This window comes from Ursus maritimus, unplaced genomic scaffold (assembly GCF_017311325.1).
Source record: "Ursus maritimus isolate PB19 unplaced genomic scaffold, ASM1731132v1 scaffold_9, whole genome shotgun sequence".
Classification (NCBI taxonomy): Eukaryota; Metazoa; Chordata; class Mammalia; order Carnivora; family Ursidae; genus Ursus; species Ursus maritimus.
Window position 1 is genome coordinate 7,406,231 of NW_024427107.1, and position 18,386 is coordinate 7,424,616.

At 37.0% G+C, this 18,386-nt stretch overlaps 1 protein-coding gene across 2 annotated transcripts in view; it reads left to right on the plus strand.

Annotated features, from left to right (window-relative positions):
* Positions 1 to 714: 714 nt before the first annotated feature.
* Positions 715 to 18,386, plus strand: part of RP1 (RP1 axonemal microtubule associated) — a 297,701-nt gene continuing 280,029 nt past the window's right edge. The window contains exons 1-3 of one of the 2 annotated variants that reach the window (XM_008706696.2): positions 715 to 1,341; positions 2,222 to 2,393; positions 4,350 to 10,012. In XM_008706696.2, the coding sequence (XP_008704918.2) occupies positions 715 to 1,341; positions 2,222 to 2,393; positions 4,350 to 10,012 (6,462 nt within the window). Of the gene's footprint in view, positions 1,342 to 2,221; positions 2,394 to 4,349; positions 10,013 to 18,386 lie in introns of those variants that run through there. The other variant, XM_040626106.1, reaches the window with a different exon arrangement.

An 18,386-nucleotide genomic window follows, 5' to 3' on the forward strand; every position in this document is an offset into this window, starting at 1 on the left:
GCTATATATACTTCTGGATTTTTTAAATTTATTTTTATTTTTATTTTTTAATTTATTCGACAGGATAGAGACAGCCAGCGAGAGAGGGAATACAAGCAGGGGGAGTGGGAGAGGAAGAAGCAGGCTCATAGCGGAGGAGACTGATGTGGGGCTCGATCCCATAACGCTGGGATCACGCCCTGAGCCGAAGGCAGACGCTTAACCGCTGTGCCACCCAGGCGCCCCTACTTTTGGATTTTTTTCCACTAGTAGAATAAATATGTATATACTGGCAATGGCAAGGCATACATATTTTATAAACTGCCTTTTCACTTAGTAATAGATTATGATCATTTTTCTGTGCCAATAAATACAGACTTATAAAGTCATGTTTAATGGTTGCATAGTTTCCCAGTCCATGGGTGTATACAATATAATTTATTTAACGACATTATTCGTGTCTTTAGATTGTTTTTATCTTTGAATTATAAATATCCTTATTTAACTCTTATGTCTTTTTATGTCACTTATGTCTTTTTATTGTAAACTCCTTAAAGTTATCATTCAAAATAGGCAAGCATAGCGAATGAATGAATGAATGAATGAATGAAATGCTAGGAATAGCCTAGATATCTAGAACTGTAATTAGACTGCAGTTGCATTATCATGTATTCTTTATAGTGCTGTCATTATTGGAGATGAATAATTTTTTTCTCCTTCTAGTTCTTGGCCAAAATGAGCGAAACTTCTTCCACTAGTTTTTCCATGTTTCATCGGACTTCTTCTGAAGGTCAAGTTCCTTCTCCTCGCCACCTGAGCATCATGCAACCTGTTGTGGCCAAAAAGATCAGTTTCTACAAGAGCGGAGACCCGCAATTTGGCGGGGTCAGGGTGGTGGTCAATCCTCGTTCCTTCAAGACATTTGATGCTTTGCTGGATAACTTGTCAAGGAAGGTGCCCTTACCTTTTGGGGTGAGGAACATCAGCACCCCTCGCGGAAGGCACAGCATCACACGTCTGGAGGAACTAGAGGACGGCCAGTCGTACCTGTGCTCCCACCGCAGGAAGGTGCAGCCAGTGGACCTTGACAAGGCCCGCCGGCGCCCACAACCCTGGCACAGCAGCCGGGCCATCAGTGCGCACTTGCACCATTCCCCCGCAACCACCGCAGCTGCCGCGGCTGCTCCCGGCATGCTGCGCGCCCCGCGAAGGCTCTTGGTCTTTAGAAATGGCGATCCGAAGACTAGGCGTGTGGTTATTATGAACAGAAGGGTCGCGCAGAGCTTCCAGGCCTTTCTGCAGCACCTGACAGAGGTCATGCGGTTCCCGGTGACCAAGCTGTACGCCACGGATGGAAGGAAGGTGAGTGTTCCCGGGGTTTTTCATGTCTGAGCTCACGTCGTGTGGGACATGGATGGAGGCCCCAGAGCTAAAGGAAGGTTTCATGTACGTATGTGTGTGTTCCCACCCTTATGGGAGGGTGCTGGCTCACCTGGGTGGGTGGCCCCACTCTTCTCTGGTCAGAATCTGAAGAAGGCACTGCCATGAGGGGCTCTTTTAAATCTCACACTCCCTCCCCCTTTCTGCCTTCCATGAGCACCGAGTTGTATAATGTGTTGGCACAGAATGCAATCGCGATAATATTTCTTGAAAAACCATGGCCAAGAATGATATTGTTAGGTAGAGAAAGCATTTTTTCTGCCATCCTTGCTGGAGGATGGGTGGAAGAACAGGGGAGAGCTTCCCCTCATCTGTCAGCGTGTCCACCAGGCCCTTTCTCAGCTGGTTTAGGGTAGACGTTTGTCTACAGCTGGATATTTTGGTGGGGGAAGCAGAGGCAGAACTGCATACCTTTTAAAGATTTCTTTAGTTATGGTAGAAGACTGATCTCTCTTCAGTTAGTATATAGGTTGAATAAAGATGTTGGTTTTGTCACCCCCACCTTGATATTTAGTTACTTTGTATACATTATTGGTGCCTAATGAACACTTGGTGATTATCCCTTTCAAGCCTTTAAGGTTGTTGAATTGATTCTACTCACTATAAAATTAATATATGGAAAGGTGGCACTTGGCTGGCTCAGTCCAACTGACTCTTGATATCCGGGTTGTGAGTTTGGAGCCCCACGTTGGATGTAGAGATTATTTTAAAAAATAATAAAATCCTAAAAAAATTACCATATGGAAAGAACAACAACTTCATGTTGCTCATGTAAGGACCTTAAATCTTTGGTTTCTTCTAGGTTCCCAGTCTCCAGGCAGTGATCCTCAGCTCTGGAGCTGTGGTGGCAGCAGGAAGGGAGCCATTTAAAGCAGGAAATTATGACATCCACAAGTACTTGCTTTCTGCAAGATTACCAGGAATCTCTCATCATGTATACACCAAGGGAAGTGCTAGGTCAGAAAGCAGAAAGAGTAAGTCACTTAAATATGTAGCTCTTATTTTTAGCCCTGAGTTGTGTTTTTTTTTTTTTTTTGCCACAACATCAAAGGAAAAAAAAGCAATCTATGCTTAAATGGCCAATTTCCTTTGTCACATGAGAGAACTGAGGGTGTCAAAAACATTCTAAACTGGAATTGGTTATATGTATAGTTGGAAAGAGTCATAGAGATTGTATGATTTTTTTTAGATTCTTTTCAAATCAATCAATGATTAAATTGATGAGGTAAGCCTTTATTTGTGTGTGGGGGGCATATAATACCTAGATAAAAAATAAAAATACCAGCATTTCTTGATTTGGAGAGGAATTCTTTGGAATTTGTATAAGTGACATCGGGTAGTTACAGAGTTTTCTCCAAATAATACTATGCAACATCATAGCTGAGCTCAGCAGGTTAGTTGAGTGACTTCTTTAAAACATCTCTAAGTACATATGAACTCCACTTTCTGAAGTTATTCCAGTAGAAATCACAGCCCTTGGATCCATTTTTTAATTTATTATAAGAATTCATGTAGTCAGTTCACGCTGGTTAATAATAATCTAGGTTGATAATTCCTTAGGAAATGCTACACAATATAGCATAATCCTTTGGGTAGGGGAGAAGGAGGGCTTGTTGATGCCCAAGAGTGTAGGATGGGCTGTAAATTCTCTATGCAGGCATGGTTAATCATATTATTCATTGTGCTCAATATTTTAATCTCATTATTCATTATGCACAGTTTTTTAGCTCTATGCTAAGGAGCTGATTGCCACTTATACTTAAATTTTGGTTTTTATTTAGATGTGGAATAATAAACCCTTTAAGTAGTATTAATCCCTCTACTTATTGCTAAAGCAGGTAAAACTCATCTATTATGGATATACTCGTAGATATCTATTAATGTTTCTATTTCATAGGCATTAGCTACCAAGTATCTGTTAAGCATATGGTAGTACTGTTTCACTGTGCTCATTTTACTAAATTGATTTTATTATTTTGTGTGATATGGGTTGTGAATACGGTTTTTGATGGTGTTAGGGAATCTGAGGGCTTTGTTAAATTTTACCTAAAAAAATTTTAAGTGAGGCCTTTTCATTTGTAATTTTGGTAAATGCATACAAAGAATAAGAGAAAATATTTTGAGGCTTATACTCTGAAATGTTGAAGGTATTTAATTGATGCCCAGTATATGTAAATCTATACAAACTACTAATAAGAATTTGATTGTGTTTAAGAAGCTTGAGTACTAAAGTTTTCTTTAGAGACACACAGTTATATTTTTAAATATAACTAGATATGTTGGTCTGTTGTCTAGCTCTGTTCTCTTTTGTGCCCTATATTAAATCAAGTGTACTAATTATACAAAGTGAATGCTAAATTAATAATTATTACTTGATTAATGTTGACTTCTAAATAAATTCTAAAAATGTTTTAGCTTTCATAATGTTATAGATGTCTCTCTTAGATATGCACAGGTAGGAAAATGAGTATCATTATAAATCATTACTCACTTTGCATAAGTAAGCAGCACTTAGACTCTAGTTTCAGTACTGGTAAACAAAACAACAAAACAAAATCCCACAAAAATCTTTTTATTTTTGCTAGAATCCTTAGCAATTTCTACTTCATACTTTCCTTATTAAAATTGCCTAATTAAACTCACTAAAATTAAAATTCTGTGAATCTCATTATTGAAGTAGGATTATAGGTTCTCTTTCTGAGAGTGGCTTGTAGAAATGTACCAGATACTATAGTGAATTCAAATAATCAATGAATACATAGAGGTGAGAAACATATTAATAATGTGTTACTATGAAATTCAGAAAATATGATTTTTATACTAATTATTTTTCTTTTCTTTCTTTGCTGCCTCTTCTGTTGGATATTTTATAACTTCTCTGTCTTCTGCATTTTGATGTGGGGCATCTTTTACTCTTAAAATCTTGAAAGTGAGGACACATGTGCCTTCGAGCCCAAAGTCCCAGATTTATTCTGTTTCTTCTGACAAAATACATAATAGTGATTGCTACTCAGACCATTCTTTTGCTTCTGAAAATTACTTGGCCTTAGAAAAAAATGATTCTCAGAATTTATTGATATATCCTTCTGAAGATGATATTGAGAAATCAATTATTTTTAATCAAGATGGTACCATGACAGTTGAGATGAAAGTTCGATTTAAGATCAAAGAGGAGGAAACCATAAAATGGACCACTGTCAGTAGAGCTAGTCTTTCTCATAACAATGAAAAGAGCGAGATAGGTGGTTTTCCAGGAAGAACAAATGATCGGTCTTCTGGCTTAAAAATTACAGCATGCTCATTGTCTGCAGATGTCTCATCCCTGGAGAAAGACAATAATCAAGAGGGCAGTTTGGCAGAGGACATAAACACTCAAATGACAGATCAAGAGACTGAAACTTGCGCTTCTGCTAGTTGGCAGAATGCTGCTATGGACACAAACACCATCCAGAAGACTAAGGATCAAGCAAAGCATCATTTTTATAGGCCCCCTACACCAGGACCAAGGAGAGTGAGACAAAAGAAATCTGTGAGAGGGAGTGTGACCTTGGTATCTGAAACTGAAGTTCAAGAGGAAATGATCTACAGTGAAGAGAGGGAAGACGGGGAAAACAAATCTGAGTACTGTATGTTCACACATTCTTGCAGTAAAATGTCATCAGTATCTAACAAACCAGTGCTTGTTCAGATTGATAACAATGAGCAGATGGAGTCATCTTTAGAAGGAAAAAAGGAAAGCAGGCTGCTCAAGTCAGGTGCAATATGTGCTGGTGTTGTAGAAGTTACAAGTCAGAAGATGTTAGAGATGTCTCATAATAATGGCTTGCCACAGACTATATCAGAAAACTCAATTGTGGAGGAAGGTATAGTTGATAGTGTAACATCAGACAACAAAACTAGTATCAAAAACTTGAGACCTTGTGGTAACACCAGTGATAGATTCAGGCCTATTTTAGCAGATACAACTGATTCTTTAAGTAACACCTCTGGAGCAGACAGAACTATTTCTGAGACCCCAGCTTTGGTAGGGTCTTCCACTGTCACCACAAGAATCGACAGACTAATTAATGAATTTGCTCAGTGTGGTTTAACAAAATTTCCAGCAAATGAAAAGCAGATTTCATCATCTGTTGCCAGCAAAAAGAAGATGAAATCTCAGCAACAAATGATAAATTCCAGGTATCAGGATGGGAAGATTGCAACCAAAGGACTTCTTAGTAAGAGAATAAACACAGGAGGTAGAATTGCACAGGAAATCATATTGGAGGATTCAGACTCTTCCCTTAAAGGAGGAGTACTTTGTGAGGAAGACCTCCATGTAAGTGATATGGTAATTGAATCAAATTATTGTTGTTCTGAAAGTAATCTCAATCCTGTGAATTCTAAGAATTTCCATGTAAATAAATTAAATACTCTTCAGAATCCTAAGAAGGTTCAAGGACTTTTAACCAAAAGGAAGTCCAGACCACTAAACAAAGTAAGTTTAGGAGGACCTACAAAAAGAGAAATTGGTCAAGACAGTGAAGTATTTCCCCATAATGACTTTAGGTGTTACAAAAATAATTTTGAAGATCACAATTTATTTCATGTGTTTAACTTCCTTGAGCAAAAACCCAGTGCTTTTTGTGGACCACAGGCTCAAGCAGAAATAGCATCTTGGTATTTGAGAGGAATGACCAAGAAAAGTTCAGTTTCAAATGTTAATAATTCACACATAACTTTAAAAACCCAGAAAAGACAAAAAGGGGGTAAGTTGAAATCAAGTACTATTGTAAATAAACAACATGTTACAACCAGGGCTAATTCCTTAGCTTCTTTGAAAAAAGCTGTTTTTCTTGAGGATATTAGCCATCATTCAGTTCAAAATTATATACAGAGATGGTTGCAGAGCATAAATCCGCATTCAGCTTTGCAACGTAGAAAATCGGCTCCACTATACAAAAAGGAAAGGAGTGTGGTAAGTTATAACAACAATGGTTTTGTAGGAGCTAATTCCCACACAAGTTTTGGAAAAGGAAATAATTTTGTTAGGGAAAGTAATAAATGCATAACTAAGTTAAGTACCAGTTCGACAGAAAATCTAGGCAAAAAGGTAGATAAATCTTTTGACAAAGATAACAGTGAAGAACTTTCCAAAGATCTCTGTGAGAATCAGGTTGAATCTCTGAATGATGCTTGCTTGCTTCCCTTGCATGAAAATTGTGCTTTGTCACAGTCAGCTATCAGTGATCATACTAAAATCCAAGTATGTGCTGAAAAATTAGGACCAGAGGTAAGCCTTGTTTACCAAGAAATAAACCTAGCTACAAAAAGGCACAGTGTAGAGGCTGCTATTCAAGTAGATCTTATGAAAGAAGATACTCCAAAAGACCTTTTACTAGTCTTGTTGCTTCGCCAACTGCAAGCTTTAGTTCCTAGTATTCATAAGACTCAGAATGGAATTATTCAAATGCCAGGTTCACTTGCAGATGTTCCCTTCCCTTCCTCAATATGTAAGTCATATACTGATGTCCTTCTAGCTTGGCTTTTGGTGCTAACCTTAAAGGGAAATATAGATAGCTTCTGCCAAGGTGATGCTCACAAGACTACCAACAGAGCTTCAGAAATAATTGGATTATTGGAGGTTCTAAAGCATACTGTCATCACAGAGGAAGCTGATGATTTGAAGGCTGCTGTTGCCAATTTAGTGGAATCAACCACAAATCAATTTGGACTCACTGAGAAAGAACAAGACATGGTTCCAAGAGGATTTTCTGCAAATTGTTCCACACCCAACATCCAGAGAGTTCCTCAGTGCACTGAAAATGAAAACACACAGAAAATCTCCTTTTTAGATGGAGGCTACTCTGCCAGTGAGGACTGTGGCCCTGGAGTCTGTGTTTCAGAGTTGACTTGTTCTTCATGTCAGATGTGCACTGTGAATAAGACCTGTCTTCCAAAAGAGACTTGTAACCTCAGTGACATTTTTTCCCCTAGTGATGGCTGTACCATTGATCAGACCTCCATGAATAAGGCTTGTTTCCTAGGAGAGATCTGTTCACTTACTGATGCTCTGTTTCCCCATCAGGCTTGTGCTCATGATGAAAACCATAATTATGAGGCATCTTGCCCAGTTGATGAGACCTACATTCCCAAGAAAGTCTGCAATACCAGTGACTTTTTCAATTCCAAAGAAAACACATGTGCTGATAATTTGGAATTGGCTGAAGAATTAGAAAGGATCAATGAAGTTCAGAAAGACCAAAATATTTTGGCAGACCCTTTGTGTAAACATGGCTTTAATATATTGTTGTCACACCAAAATGTCAGCAATTTAAGCCATTGTGTCTTTCCCATAAATGAAACTGAACCAGAAATTGATAAGGACCGTCGTTCTGTAGCTGAATTTAAAAATCGTTCATTAAAGAAATTTCAGGGTAAAAATGCATCTACATCCTCTGATAAGGAAGACTCAAAGACTTCTGAAGAACCAGGCTCAATAACCAATAGCATGACATCAAGTGAAAGAAACATTTCAGAATTGGAATCTTTTGAAGAATTAGAAAACCAGGACATTGATATCTTTCATACAAAGGTAAATGCAGGAGAGCAGGCCACTGAAGAATTGATCAAAAAAGAGTTAGAGGCTAGTGAAAATTTGGAATTGATAGAGGTCTGCAGCAGGAACATTACACAAGAAGAAAAAAGAAATGGTGTAATTTGCGAGGCAATCAGTAGGAGGCTGACACCACCACCATCTCTAGTGTTTTGCTATGATTCTAAGCAAAATACTGAAAAGGAACTCAATGAAAGAGAAACTAAAATGAGTGTAAAAATGATGGTGAAACACATGGAAATCGGAAGTTACTCAGAGTCCTCTCTTGATTTTAAAAATTGTTTCATAAAACCAGTGACTTCTGATTGGTCAGAATTTAGACTAGACAGTGAGAATGAGCAGCCATATAAAACATCCAGTGATGGCCCCAATGGCAGTGAGGAGATTGCCCAAGAGAAAGAATACAATAAAGGATTTGTTAAAAGGACAGTGGAAAAACTTTACGGTAAAAGGGAAATTATGAAATCATCTTTTTTTTCTGGGTCTGTGCACAGATCTCAGGTTTGTCCTTACAATTCTATGGAATTTCAGTGTGCCAGGAAAGTAGGTCTTTATGATTCTGAAGGTCAGTCATTTGGGTCTTCTGAACAGGTATCTAGTAGTTCATCTATGTTGCAGAAATTTCCAGATGAAGGTCAAGATAAATGTGACTTTAATGATGTGGGGGCCAGTTATCATGGGGGAGACATTGTAGGACATGACACAAAGCAAAATGATCATAACAGAATCATTAGAGACATAGAGGAAGGGGTACTGATTGATAAAGGAAAGTGGCTCCTGAAAGAAAATCACTTGTTAAGAGTATCATCTCCTGAAAATTCTGGCTTCTATGGCAATGCAGACACCACATCAGTGGATACTGTACTTAATAACAGCAGTGAGGTGCCATATTCACATTTTGGAAATTTGGCTCCAGGCTCAAACATGGCTGAGCTATCCTCTTCAGAATTGGAGGAACTGACTCAACCCCTTGAACTGAAATGCAGTTATTTTAACATGCCTCATTGTACTGACTCCGAGCCTTTTTGTGAGGATTTGCTAGATGTTCGAAGTAAAACTGGTGCCAAGGAGAAAATACCAGATCATCATGCAGGAGAGAAGGCTAGTCATAAGTCAGAAAGAGTATGCACATCAGTCACTCATGTCTTTACGTCTGCTGGTAACAAAGTCCATCCTGTCTCTGATGATACTATTAAAAACCAACCATTGCCTGGTAGTAATGTAATTCATGGTGCACTTCAAGAAGGTGACTCTCTGGATAAGCTCTATGCTATTTGTGGCCAGCATTGCCCTATACTAACTGTTACCATCCAACCTATAAATAAAGAAGACCGAGGATTTGTATATTGCAAAGATTCTGATATTGAAAATTTCTTGGGTCTCCATTTATGGATGAAAATACACCCATATTTACTATCATCAAGCAAAACCATGTTCAGAGATGAGAACAATAAAGCCAGTGGTAGAAAAGCATTTATTGATACTGCCATTGATGATACATTTGATCAGCTTTATTTTAGCAATACATTTTACTTGATGGATAAAAGAAAATTAAGAAAATTAAAAGGAATTAACTCCTTGGGCTTAGAGGAAGAAAATAATTTAAAGAAATTTCAATTATATTTAAAGAAAAAGTTTTGTGTGAATTTCTTGCACACATCATTTTTGGTTATGGACGATGTGAATTCAAATACATGGGACCCCACCAGTCAGACAAATGAAATCTTCGAAGTAGCTGATGAGAATAACAATTTACTAGATAGCAGATTTCAGAACTCATTAACAAATCTCAACCAAGTAGTAAGAGAAAATAGTGACTGTCATTTCTCCTTTGAAGCACGTGGTCAAACCTGCCTATTTTACCAAGTTGAGACATCCTTAAATATTAGCAACAGAAATGTATTAGAAATATTTTATATATTTGAGGATGAAAATCTTTTTATTTGGGAAGAGGAAAGCCAATTTGATCTTGAAAACAGTGATGGACAAGATTTGTAATTTTAATACCAGCACAGCTTTTTTAAATCAATGTGTTTTTTCCTCATAATGAGATGAAACACATGGGATGGATATAGACTAGATAACCTCTAAAAATTTTGGACTTTAAAATGAGCTTATTTTAGAAAGCATGCACTTGGGTAATCTGATTTGACTTTCATTATTCTGCTGTTCCTCATTTTTCCAAAAATTACAGACTCAGTTTTTACTCTGTTATTTTTGAAATTTCTGTGTTTTTCTTGAACATATGTAATTTCCTGGAACTGTGATTTGTTTTAGGACATCATAAAAGCCCTACGGACAGGAATTATATCTTTTTTCTCTCTTTTCATGTTGTTCACTTTAGTGCAAAATGTGTATTGGTGAATAAATGGAATAGACATAGTCTCCAACTGTACTTCATTTATTAATTTTAACTGTGATTTAATAAAGGTATGAAGGTAAGATCTCCGCAACACTCTCGTAAGTTTCTTGTTCCTAATGTGTTGAATCTCATTTCCTCAGAACATCTATCTAATGAACTCACAAGCTTTTCCAAGGGACAGGATTCACCATTTTTCCTCATGATTAGAAAAAGATGCTTTACTACTATGCTGCCTTTCCAGTACTTTGCCTAGAAATTATAATCTTTTAAACAGTAGTAAAATATCAAATCCAAATAGGTCAGAAAAAAAAAGGAAAAACTTAAGGGATGCTCTGTGAAGAAAAAGGAGGTGGAATGGTTTAATTTGGGAAAGAAAATTTAAAATGTAAAATTCTCAGAATTGAAGAACTGCTGTGAAGAGGAATTTCACATATTTTTTTATGTTCAACTGCAATGATAAAAATTTAATTAGATATAAAGAAAAACATATTGCCTAGAAGGATAAATAAATTTGATTAGACTATAAATTTCCTGTTTTGAATACTTGTGGTATTTTGCCTGGGATTTATCCAGGGAACCTTTTAAGATTCTTTCCACTTCATGACTATATCACAGACTATATTGATGGTATAGAGACAAGTCTTCTAAAACATTGAAATCTATGTCTCTTGTCTGGAATGGACTTAAAGTAGAACAATTAATGTTTTTTGGAGCCACATATGGAGGTGCTAAAACAACTTAAATTTGGTATTGAGTAACTAAAGGTAATTACATAAAAAACAGTTTTGGTTTCAGTTTAGCATGAGTCTCAAATCCATAAAAAATTATGAGTTGCTATTTATTTTACCAGATGAAGACTTACCTCTACGTAGAGTATGCTTTTTCTTTTTTCTTTTTTTAAAGATTTTATTTATTTATTTGACAGAGAGACAGCCAGCGAGAGAAGGAACACAGGCGGGGAGGGGGGCAGTGGGAGAGGAAGAAGCAGGCTCCCAGCAGAGGAGCCCGACGTGGGGCTCCATCCCAGGACTCTGGGATCACGCCCTGAGCTGAAGGCAGATGCTTAACGACTGAGCCACCCAGGCGTCCCTAGAGTATGCTTTTTCTACACTAAATGATACACTTTTCTCATTGAAAAGTAGAGTGTGCCATGTTACGTGAGTTTCTGTAATGACCAGTGAGAATTTTATTGAAATAAAGGGCTGTAATTGTTGAGAAATGATAGAAAAGGGGGAATTAATGTTAATTTTGTGCCTACTTTATAGTAGGTCTATGGTAGTCTTACAGATCTGTTAAATGTAATCCTTCCTCATAAAGACACTGTGAGTTTGGCTTTGCTATACTCCCTTTTTATAGGTGACAGAACCTAGAGACAGGGAGGTAAAGTACTTTCATCAATGGTGCATAGTACTACTGTCAGAATTTGAACCCAGACCTTTGTGCTTGAAAATCAGTGTTATTTTTATTACACCTTTACTCTTTTTATGTGAGGAAAAAGTGGTAAAATACTTAAAAAACTGGGCAGCTGTGTGGCTCAGTCAGTTAAGTGTCTGACTCTTGATTTCAGCTCAGGTCATGATCTCAGGGTTGTGAGATTAAATAAATGACATAAATTAAAATTCTCTCTCTCCTTCTCCCTCTGCCCCTCATTCCCCCTCTATCTCTCCCTCTAAATATATGTATATACATTACATATAATATATATATACTTATATTGTGTATATTTGAAAATTTTAAAAAAATTAAAAAAATTAGTGCTCTCCCCAGAGAAGAGAGAGAAGGAAATTAGTTTGGAAAGAGAATCGTATTTAGATGTATCAAGGAGGTTGGGGAAATCACAACAGCCGGGAGCTTATAGGAAAATATGCATGTAGCACGTATGGTTTTTTAGCAATTATACTACATTTGTTACATTAATACAATAACACTGCTATGTGGCCCAGATGATATTGGGAAAAGAAATTGAGAGTGACCTACGTGAATTAGAAATGCATGACTGTGTAATGTGCGTATTTAAGATGAATGGGTTCATGTGCATTGAATTCTGAGATTTGGATCCACATCTTATATCATGTTTCTATCCCAGTTCTAGCATATTGGTTGGGACATGGTAAGCACCTAGTAAATGTGTGTTGAATGGTTATCCCTTATTATCTACAAATACATATAGGGATATATGCAAAGATGCTGAGGGATAGAGCTAAGTTTTTTGTATTTTATAAAGCCATATTTCAATCATTAAAAACGTCTGTGAAAGTGATTTTTTTCTTTTAAACATTCAAATGATTTTTAACAGATTTTCACCAGGCTTGCATTAAAAAAATATCTTGTAACACCGTGAAAGAAGACTAAATGAAACTTCAGAGGAAATTTAAGAATTTTGCATAGACCTGGCTTTTTCTTTAAAGATGAAGTGCCAGAGGATTGAGGAAGGGATTCTAGCCTATTGTGTTCTGGAGAACATAGCCAACGTCAGAATCTTGAAATCCAGGTGGAATGGTGTAATTATTTTTATGCCCACAAGATGTCAGCTGCGTTACGGTTTGCCTTCAGAAGCTCAATTGCAGCGTTCAGAAAGAGACTTGCATGGCTAAAAGGGAGTGCAAAGATTGAGACAATCTCCAGGAAGTTTGGTTCTGCTTCAAAGATAACTGAAGACCCAATTGTACAGGCAGGCCGCTCTCCCCCCACCCCAGGTTTTAAACCTAGAGGGCATATCAGTACTCAGAATTGAGGAAATAGTCTGTTAGTAGCAAGGAGCTGAAGTTCAAAAGAAGAGGGCATTCTAAAAAATGCAAGCTATTCAATAATCATCAGAGTTGATCCCAGGGAAGGCTGAATTTGGAGAGAGTGGGGACAACCTAGAGTCCTAACTCCAGTTGAAACTAAGTTAATGAATCATTGGTTCAGTGGGTAGGGGTGATTTTTCTATGATTTACAGATATTTTATGTCTTAACCTTTCAGTGACATAAAACATATATCCCATTTTCAAGGTTTAAACTGAAGTATCAAAGCCATGTCTCATGTTTGTAGCACATATTTTGTTAGTTTCCTCATCTGTAAAATGGGGCTACCACTTTATTTTTTATATTAAAAAAATATTTTATTTATTTGAGAGAGAGCACAAGCAGAGGGAGCTGCAGAGGGAGAAGCAGACTCCTCACTGAGCAGAGAGCCTGACATAGGGCTTGATCCCAGGACCCTGGGATCATGACCTGAACCCAAAGCAGATGCTTAACCAACTGAGCCACTCAGGCACTCCTGTGGCTACTACTTTAAAGGTCTTATCTGTAAAATAAATGTGCCACCACTTTTAGCTACCTTATAAGATTGTTGTGAGAGGATCACTTCAGAGAATGTTAGTAAAAGCTATTAGCACAGGACTTGGCACACAGTGCTTAATACATTTTAGCTGTTTTGTTTTTTATTTACAGTCTATTATTTTTTTTTGGCCTTAAAAATTGAGGTATAGTTAACACACAATGTTACATTAGCTTCAGGTGCACAACTTGGTGATTTGACAACTCTACATATTATGCTATGCTCACAAGTGTAGCTACCATCTTGTCACCATACAACGCTATTACAGTACCACTGACCATGTTCCCTATGCTGTACCTTCATCCCCGTGACTTATTCATTCCATAACTAGAAGCCTGTACCTCCCACTCCCCTTCGCCCATTTTGCCCATCCCCCCACAGCTTGTCCTCTGGCAACCACCAGTTTTTTCTCTGTGTTTATGTGTCTGTTTCTGCTGTTTTGTTTTTTAGATTCCACTTATAAGTGAAATCATATAGTATTTGTCTTTCTTTTTTTTAATAATAATATTTTTTATTATATTAACTCCCCTCCTCTCTGAAGCCCTCAGTTTGTTTCCCAGAGTCCATGGTCTTTCATGGTTCATTCCCCCTTCTGTTTACCGCCCCCCCCACTTTCTTCTTCCCTTTCTTCTCCTACCGATCTTCCTACTTCTTATGTTCCATAAATGAGTGAAACCATATGATAATTGCCTTTCTCTGCTTGACTTTCTTTGACTAATTTTACTTAGTGTAATGCCCTATAGATGGATCAATGTTGTTGCAAATGGCAAGATCTCATTCTTTTTTATGGCTGAATACACACACACACACACACGCGCGCGCGCGCGCGCGCACACACACACACACACACCATTTCTTCTTTATCTATTGATGGATGTTTGTGTTGCTTCCATATCTTGACTATTGTAAATAATGCTGTGATAAACATAAGAGTGCATATATTTTTTGAATTAGTGTTTTTGTTTTCTTTGGTGGAATTACTGGGTCATATGGTATTTCTATTTTTAATTTTTTGAGAACTTCCATAAAGTTTTCCACAGTGGCTATACCAGTTTACATTCCCAGCAACAGTGCATGAGGGTTCACCGTACTCCACATCTTTGTCAACACTTGTTATTTCTTGTCTTCTTGATACTAGCCATTCTGACAGGTATGAGGTAATATTTCATTGTGTATGTGTGTTTTTAAAGATTTTATTTTTAAGTAATTTCTACACCCAACATGGGGCTTGAACCTAAAACCCCAAGATCAAGAGTCCCATGATGTCCCTCATTGTGGTTTTAATTTGTATTTCCCTGATGGTCAGTGATCTTCAGAATCTTTTCAAGTATTTGTTGACCATCTATATGTCTTCTTTGGAAGAATGTCTATTAAGGTCCTCTGCCCATTTTAATTTTTAATTTTAATTTAAAAATTTTTAATTTTTGGTGTTGAGTTGTATTATAAGTTCTTTATATATTTTGGACATTAGCCCCTCATTAGATCTATCATTTGCAAGTATCTTCTCCCATTCAGTGTGTTGCTTTTTTTGGTGTGTTGATGCTTTCCATTGCTGTGCAAAAGCTTTTTATTTTGGTGAGGTCCCAGTAGTTTATTTTTATGTTTGTTTCCTTTGCCTGGGGAGACATATCCAGAAAAATGTTGCTAACAGCAATGTCAAAGAGATGACTCCCTTTTTCTTTTCTTGTTTTTTTTTAAAGGAATTTTATGGTTTTCAGGTCTCACATTTAGGTCTTTAGTCTGTCTTTTAGTTTATTGTTGTGTGGTGTAAGTGGTCAGGTTTCATTCTTTTGCATGTAGCTCTCCAGTTTTCTAACACCACGTAAGACCACTTGTCTTTTCCCTATGGCATATTGTTGCCTCCTTTCTTGTGGATTAATCGATCTAATTGGTGTGGGCTTATTTCTGGGCTCTCTCTTCTGTTCCATTGATTTATGTGTCTATTTTTGGGTCAGTACCATACTGTTTTGATTACTTCAGATTCGTAGTATATCTTGAAATCTGGACTTGAGATACTGCCAAATTTGTTCTTTCTCAAGATCGCTTTGGCTATTTGAGATCTTTTGTGGTTCCATACAAATTTTAGTATTATTTGTTCTAGTTCTGTGAAAAATGTTGTTGGTATTTTGATAGGGATTGCATTGAATCCATAGATTGCTTTTAGTAACATGGACATTTTAATGATATTAATTCTTCCAATCCATGAGCATGAGGTATCTTTCCATTTGTGTTTTCTTTCATTTCTTTGATCTGTGTTTTATGATTTTCAGAGAATAGGTCCTTTAGCTTCTAGGTATTTTTTTCTTTTTGGTGCAATTGTAAATGGGATTGTTTTCTTAATTTCTCTTTCTGCTACTTTGTTACTAGCATATAGAAATGCAACTGATTTTTGCATATTATCTTGTATCTAGCAACTTTATGAATTTATTCATCAGTTCTAATAGTTTTTTGTTGGAAACTAGGGTTTTCTAAATATAGTATCATGTCATCTGCAAATAGTGACAGTTTTACTTCGTATTTACCAATTTGGATACCTTTTATTTATTTTTTCTTGTCTGATTGCTGCAGCTAGGACTTTCAGCACTATGTTGAATAGAAGTGGTGAGAATGTTTCCCAGAGTCCATAGTCTCTCATGGTTCATTCCCCCTTCTGTTTACCCCCCCTTTCTTCTTCCCCTTCTCCTACCGATCTTCCAACAAACTGAGGGCTTCAGAGGGGAGGGGGGTGGGGGAATGGGGCAGGCTGGTGATGGGTATTAAGGAGGGCACTATTGCATGGTGCACTGGGTGTTATACGCAAGTAATGAATCATGGAACTTTACATCGAAAACTAGGGATGTACTGTATGGTGACTAACATAATGTAATAAAAAAAAACCTCATTAAAAAAAAAAGAAGTGGTGAGAATGGAGTTCCTTGTCTTATTCTTGTTCTTAGAGGAAAAGCTTTCATTTTTCACCATTGATTATGATGTTAGCTGTATGTTTGTCATTTATGGTCTTTGTCATGTTGAGGTATATTCCCTCTAAACCCACTCTGTTGAGAGTTTTCTTTTTCTTAGATTATGAATGGATATTGTATTTTGTCAAATGCTTTTTCTGCATCTATTGAGATGATCATGTGGTTTTTATCCTTCCTGTTAATTTGATGTATCATATTGATTTGTGAATATAGAACCACCCTTTTATCCCTGGAATAAATCCCACTTGATTGTGGCAAATAATTTTTTCAAATGTATTGTTGAATTTGGTTTGCTAATATTTTGTTGAGGATTTTTGCATCTATGTTTATCAGTGATACTAGCCTGTAATTTTGTTTTTGTTTTTGTAGTTGTTCTTTGTAGTGCTTTTGTCTGGTTTTGGTATCAGGGTAATGGTCGCCTTATAGGACAAATTTGGAAGTTTTCCTTCTATATTTTGGAATAGTTAGAGAAGAATAGATATTAACTCTCCTTTAAATGTTTGGTGGAATTTGCCTGTGAAACCATCTGGTCTTGGACTTTTCTTTGTAGGGAGATTTTTGAATACTGATTCAATGCCATTACTAATAATTGGTCTCTTCAAATTTTCAATTTCTCCCTGATTTGGTTTTAGGTGATTATATACTTCTTCACTACGTCTGTATCTTTGGGGTAAATACCCAGTAGTGCAATTGCTGGGTCATAGAGTAGCTCTATTTTTAACTTTTTGAGGAACCTCCCCACTGTTTTCCAAAGTGACTGTACCAACTTGCATTTCCACCAACAGTGTAAGAGGCTTCCCCTTTCTCCACATTCTCTCCAACATTTGTTGTTTCTTGCCTTGTCAATTTTTGCCATTCTAACTGGCACAAGGTGGTATCTCCATGTGGTTTTGATTTGAATTTCCCTGATGGCTAGTGATGTTGAACATTTTTTCATGTGTCTGTTAGCCATTTGTATGTCTTCATTGGAAAAGTCTCTGTTCATATCTTCTGCTCATTTTTTGATTTGATTATTTGTTTTTTGGGTGTTGAGTTTGAGAAATTCTTTATAGATCTTGAATACCAGCCTTTTATCTGTAGTGTCATTTGCAAATATCTTCTCCCATTCTGTGGGTTGCCTGTTTGTTTTGATGACTGTTTCCTTTGCTGTGCAGAAGCTTTTTATCTTGATGAAATCCCAAAAGTTCATTTTTCCTTTTGTTTCCCTTGCCTTTGGACACGTGTCACAAAAGAAGTTGCTGTGGCTGATGTCAAAGAGGTTGCAGCCTATGTTCTCCTCTATGATTTTGATGGATTCCTGTCTCACAATGAGGTCTTTGATCCATTTGGAGTTTATCTTTGTGTATGGTGTGAGAGAGTGGTCAGGTTTCATTCTTCTGTATATAGCTGTCCAATTTTCCCAGCACCATTCATTGAAGAGACTGTCTTTTTTCCACTGGATGTCTTTTCCTGCTTTGTCAAAGATTAGTTGACCATAGAGTCGAGGGTCCATTTCTGGAGTCTCTATTCTGTTCCATTGGTCTATGTGTCTGTTTTTGTGCCAGTACCATGCAGTCTTTGTGATCACAGCTTTGTAGTATAGCTTGAAATCAGGCAATGTGATGCCCCCAGCTTTGTTTTTCTTTTTCAACATTTCCTTGGCGATTTGGGGTCTCTTCTGATTCCACACAGATTTTAGGATTGTTTGTTCCAGCACTTTGAAAAATGTCATTGGGACATATTTTGATT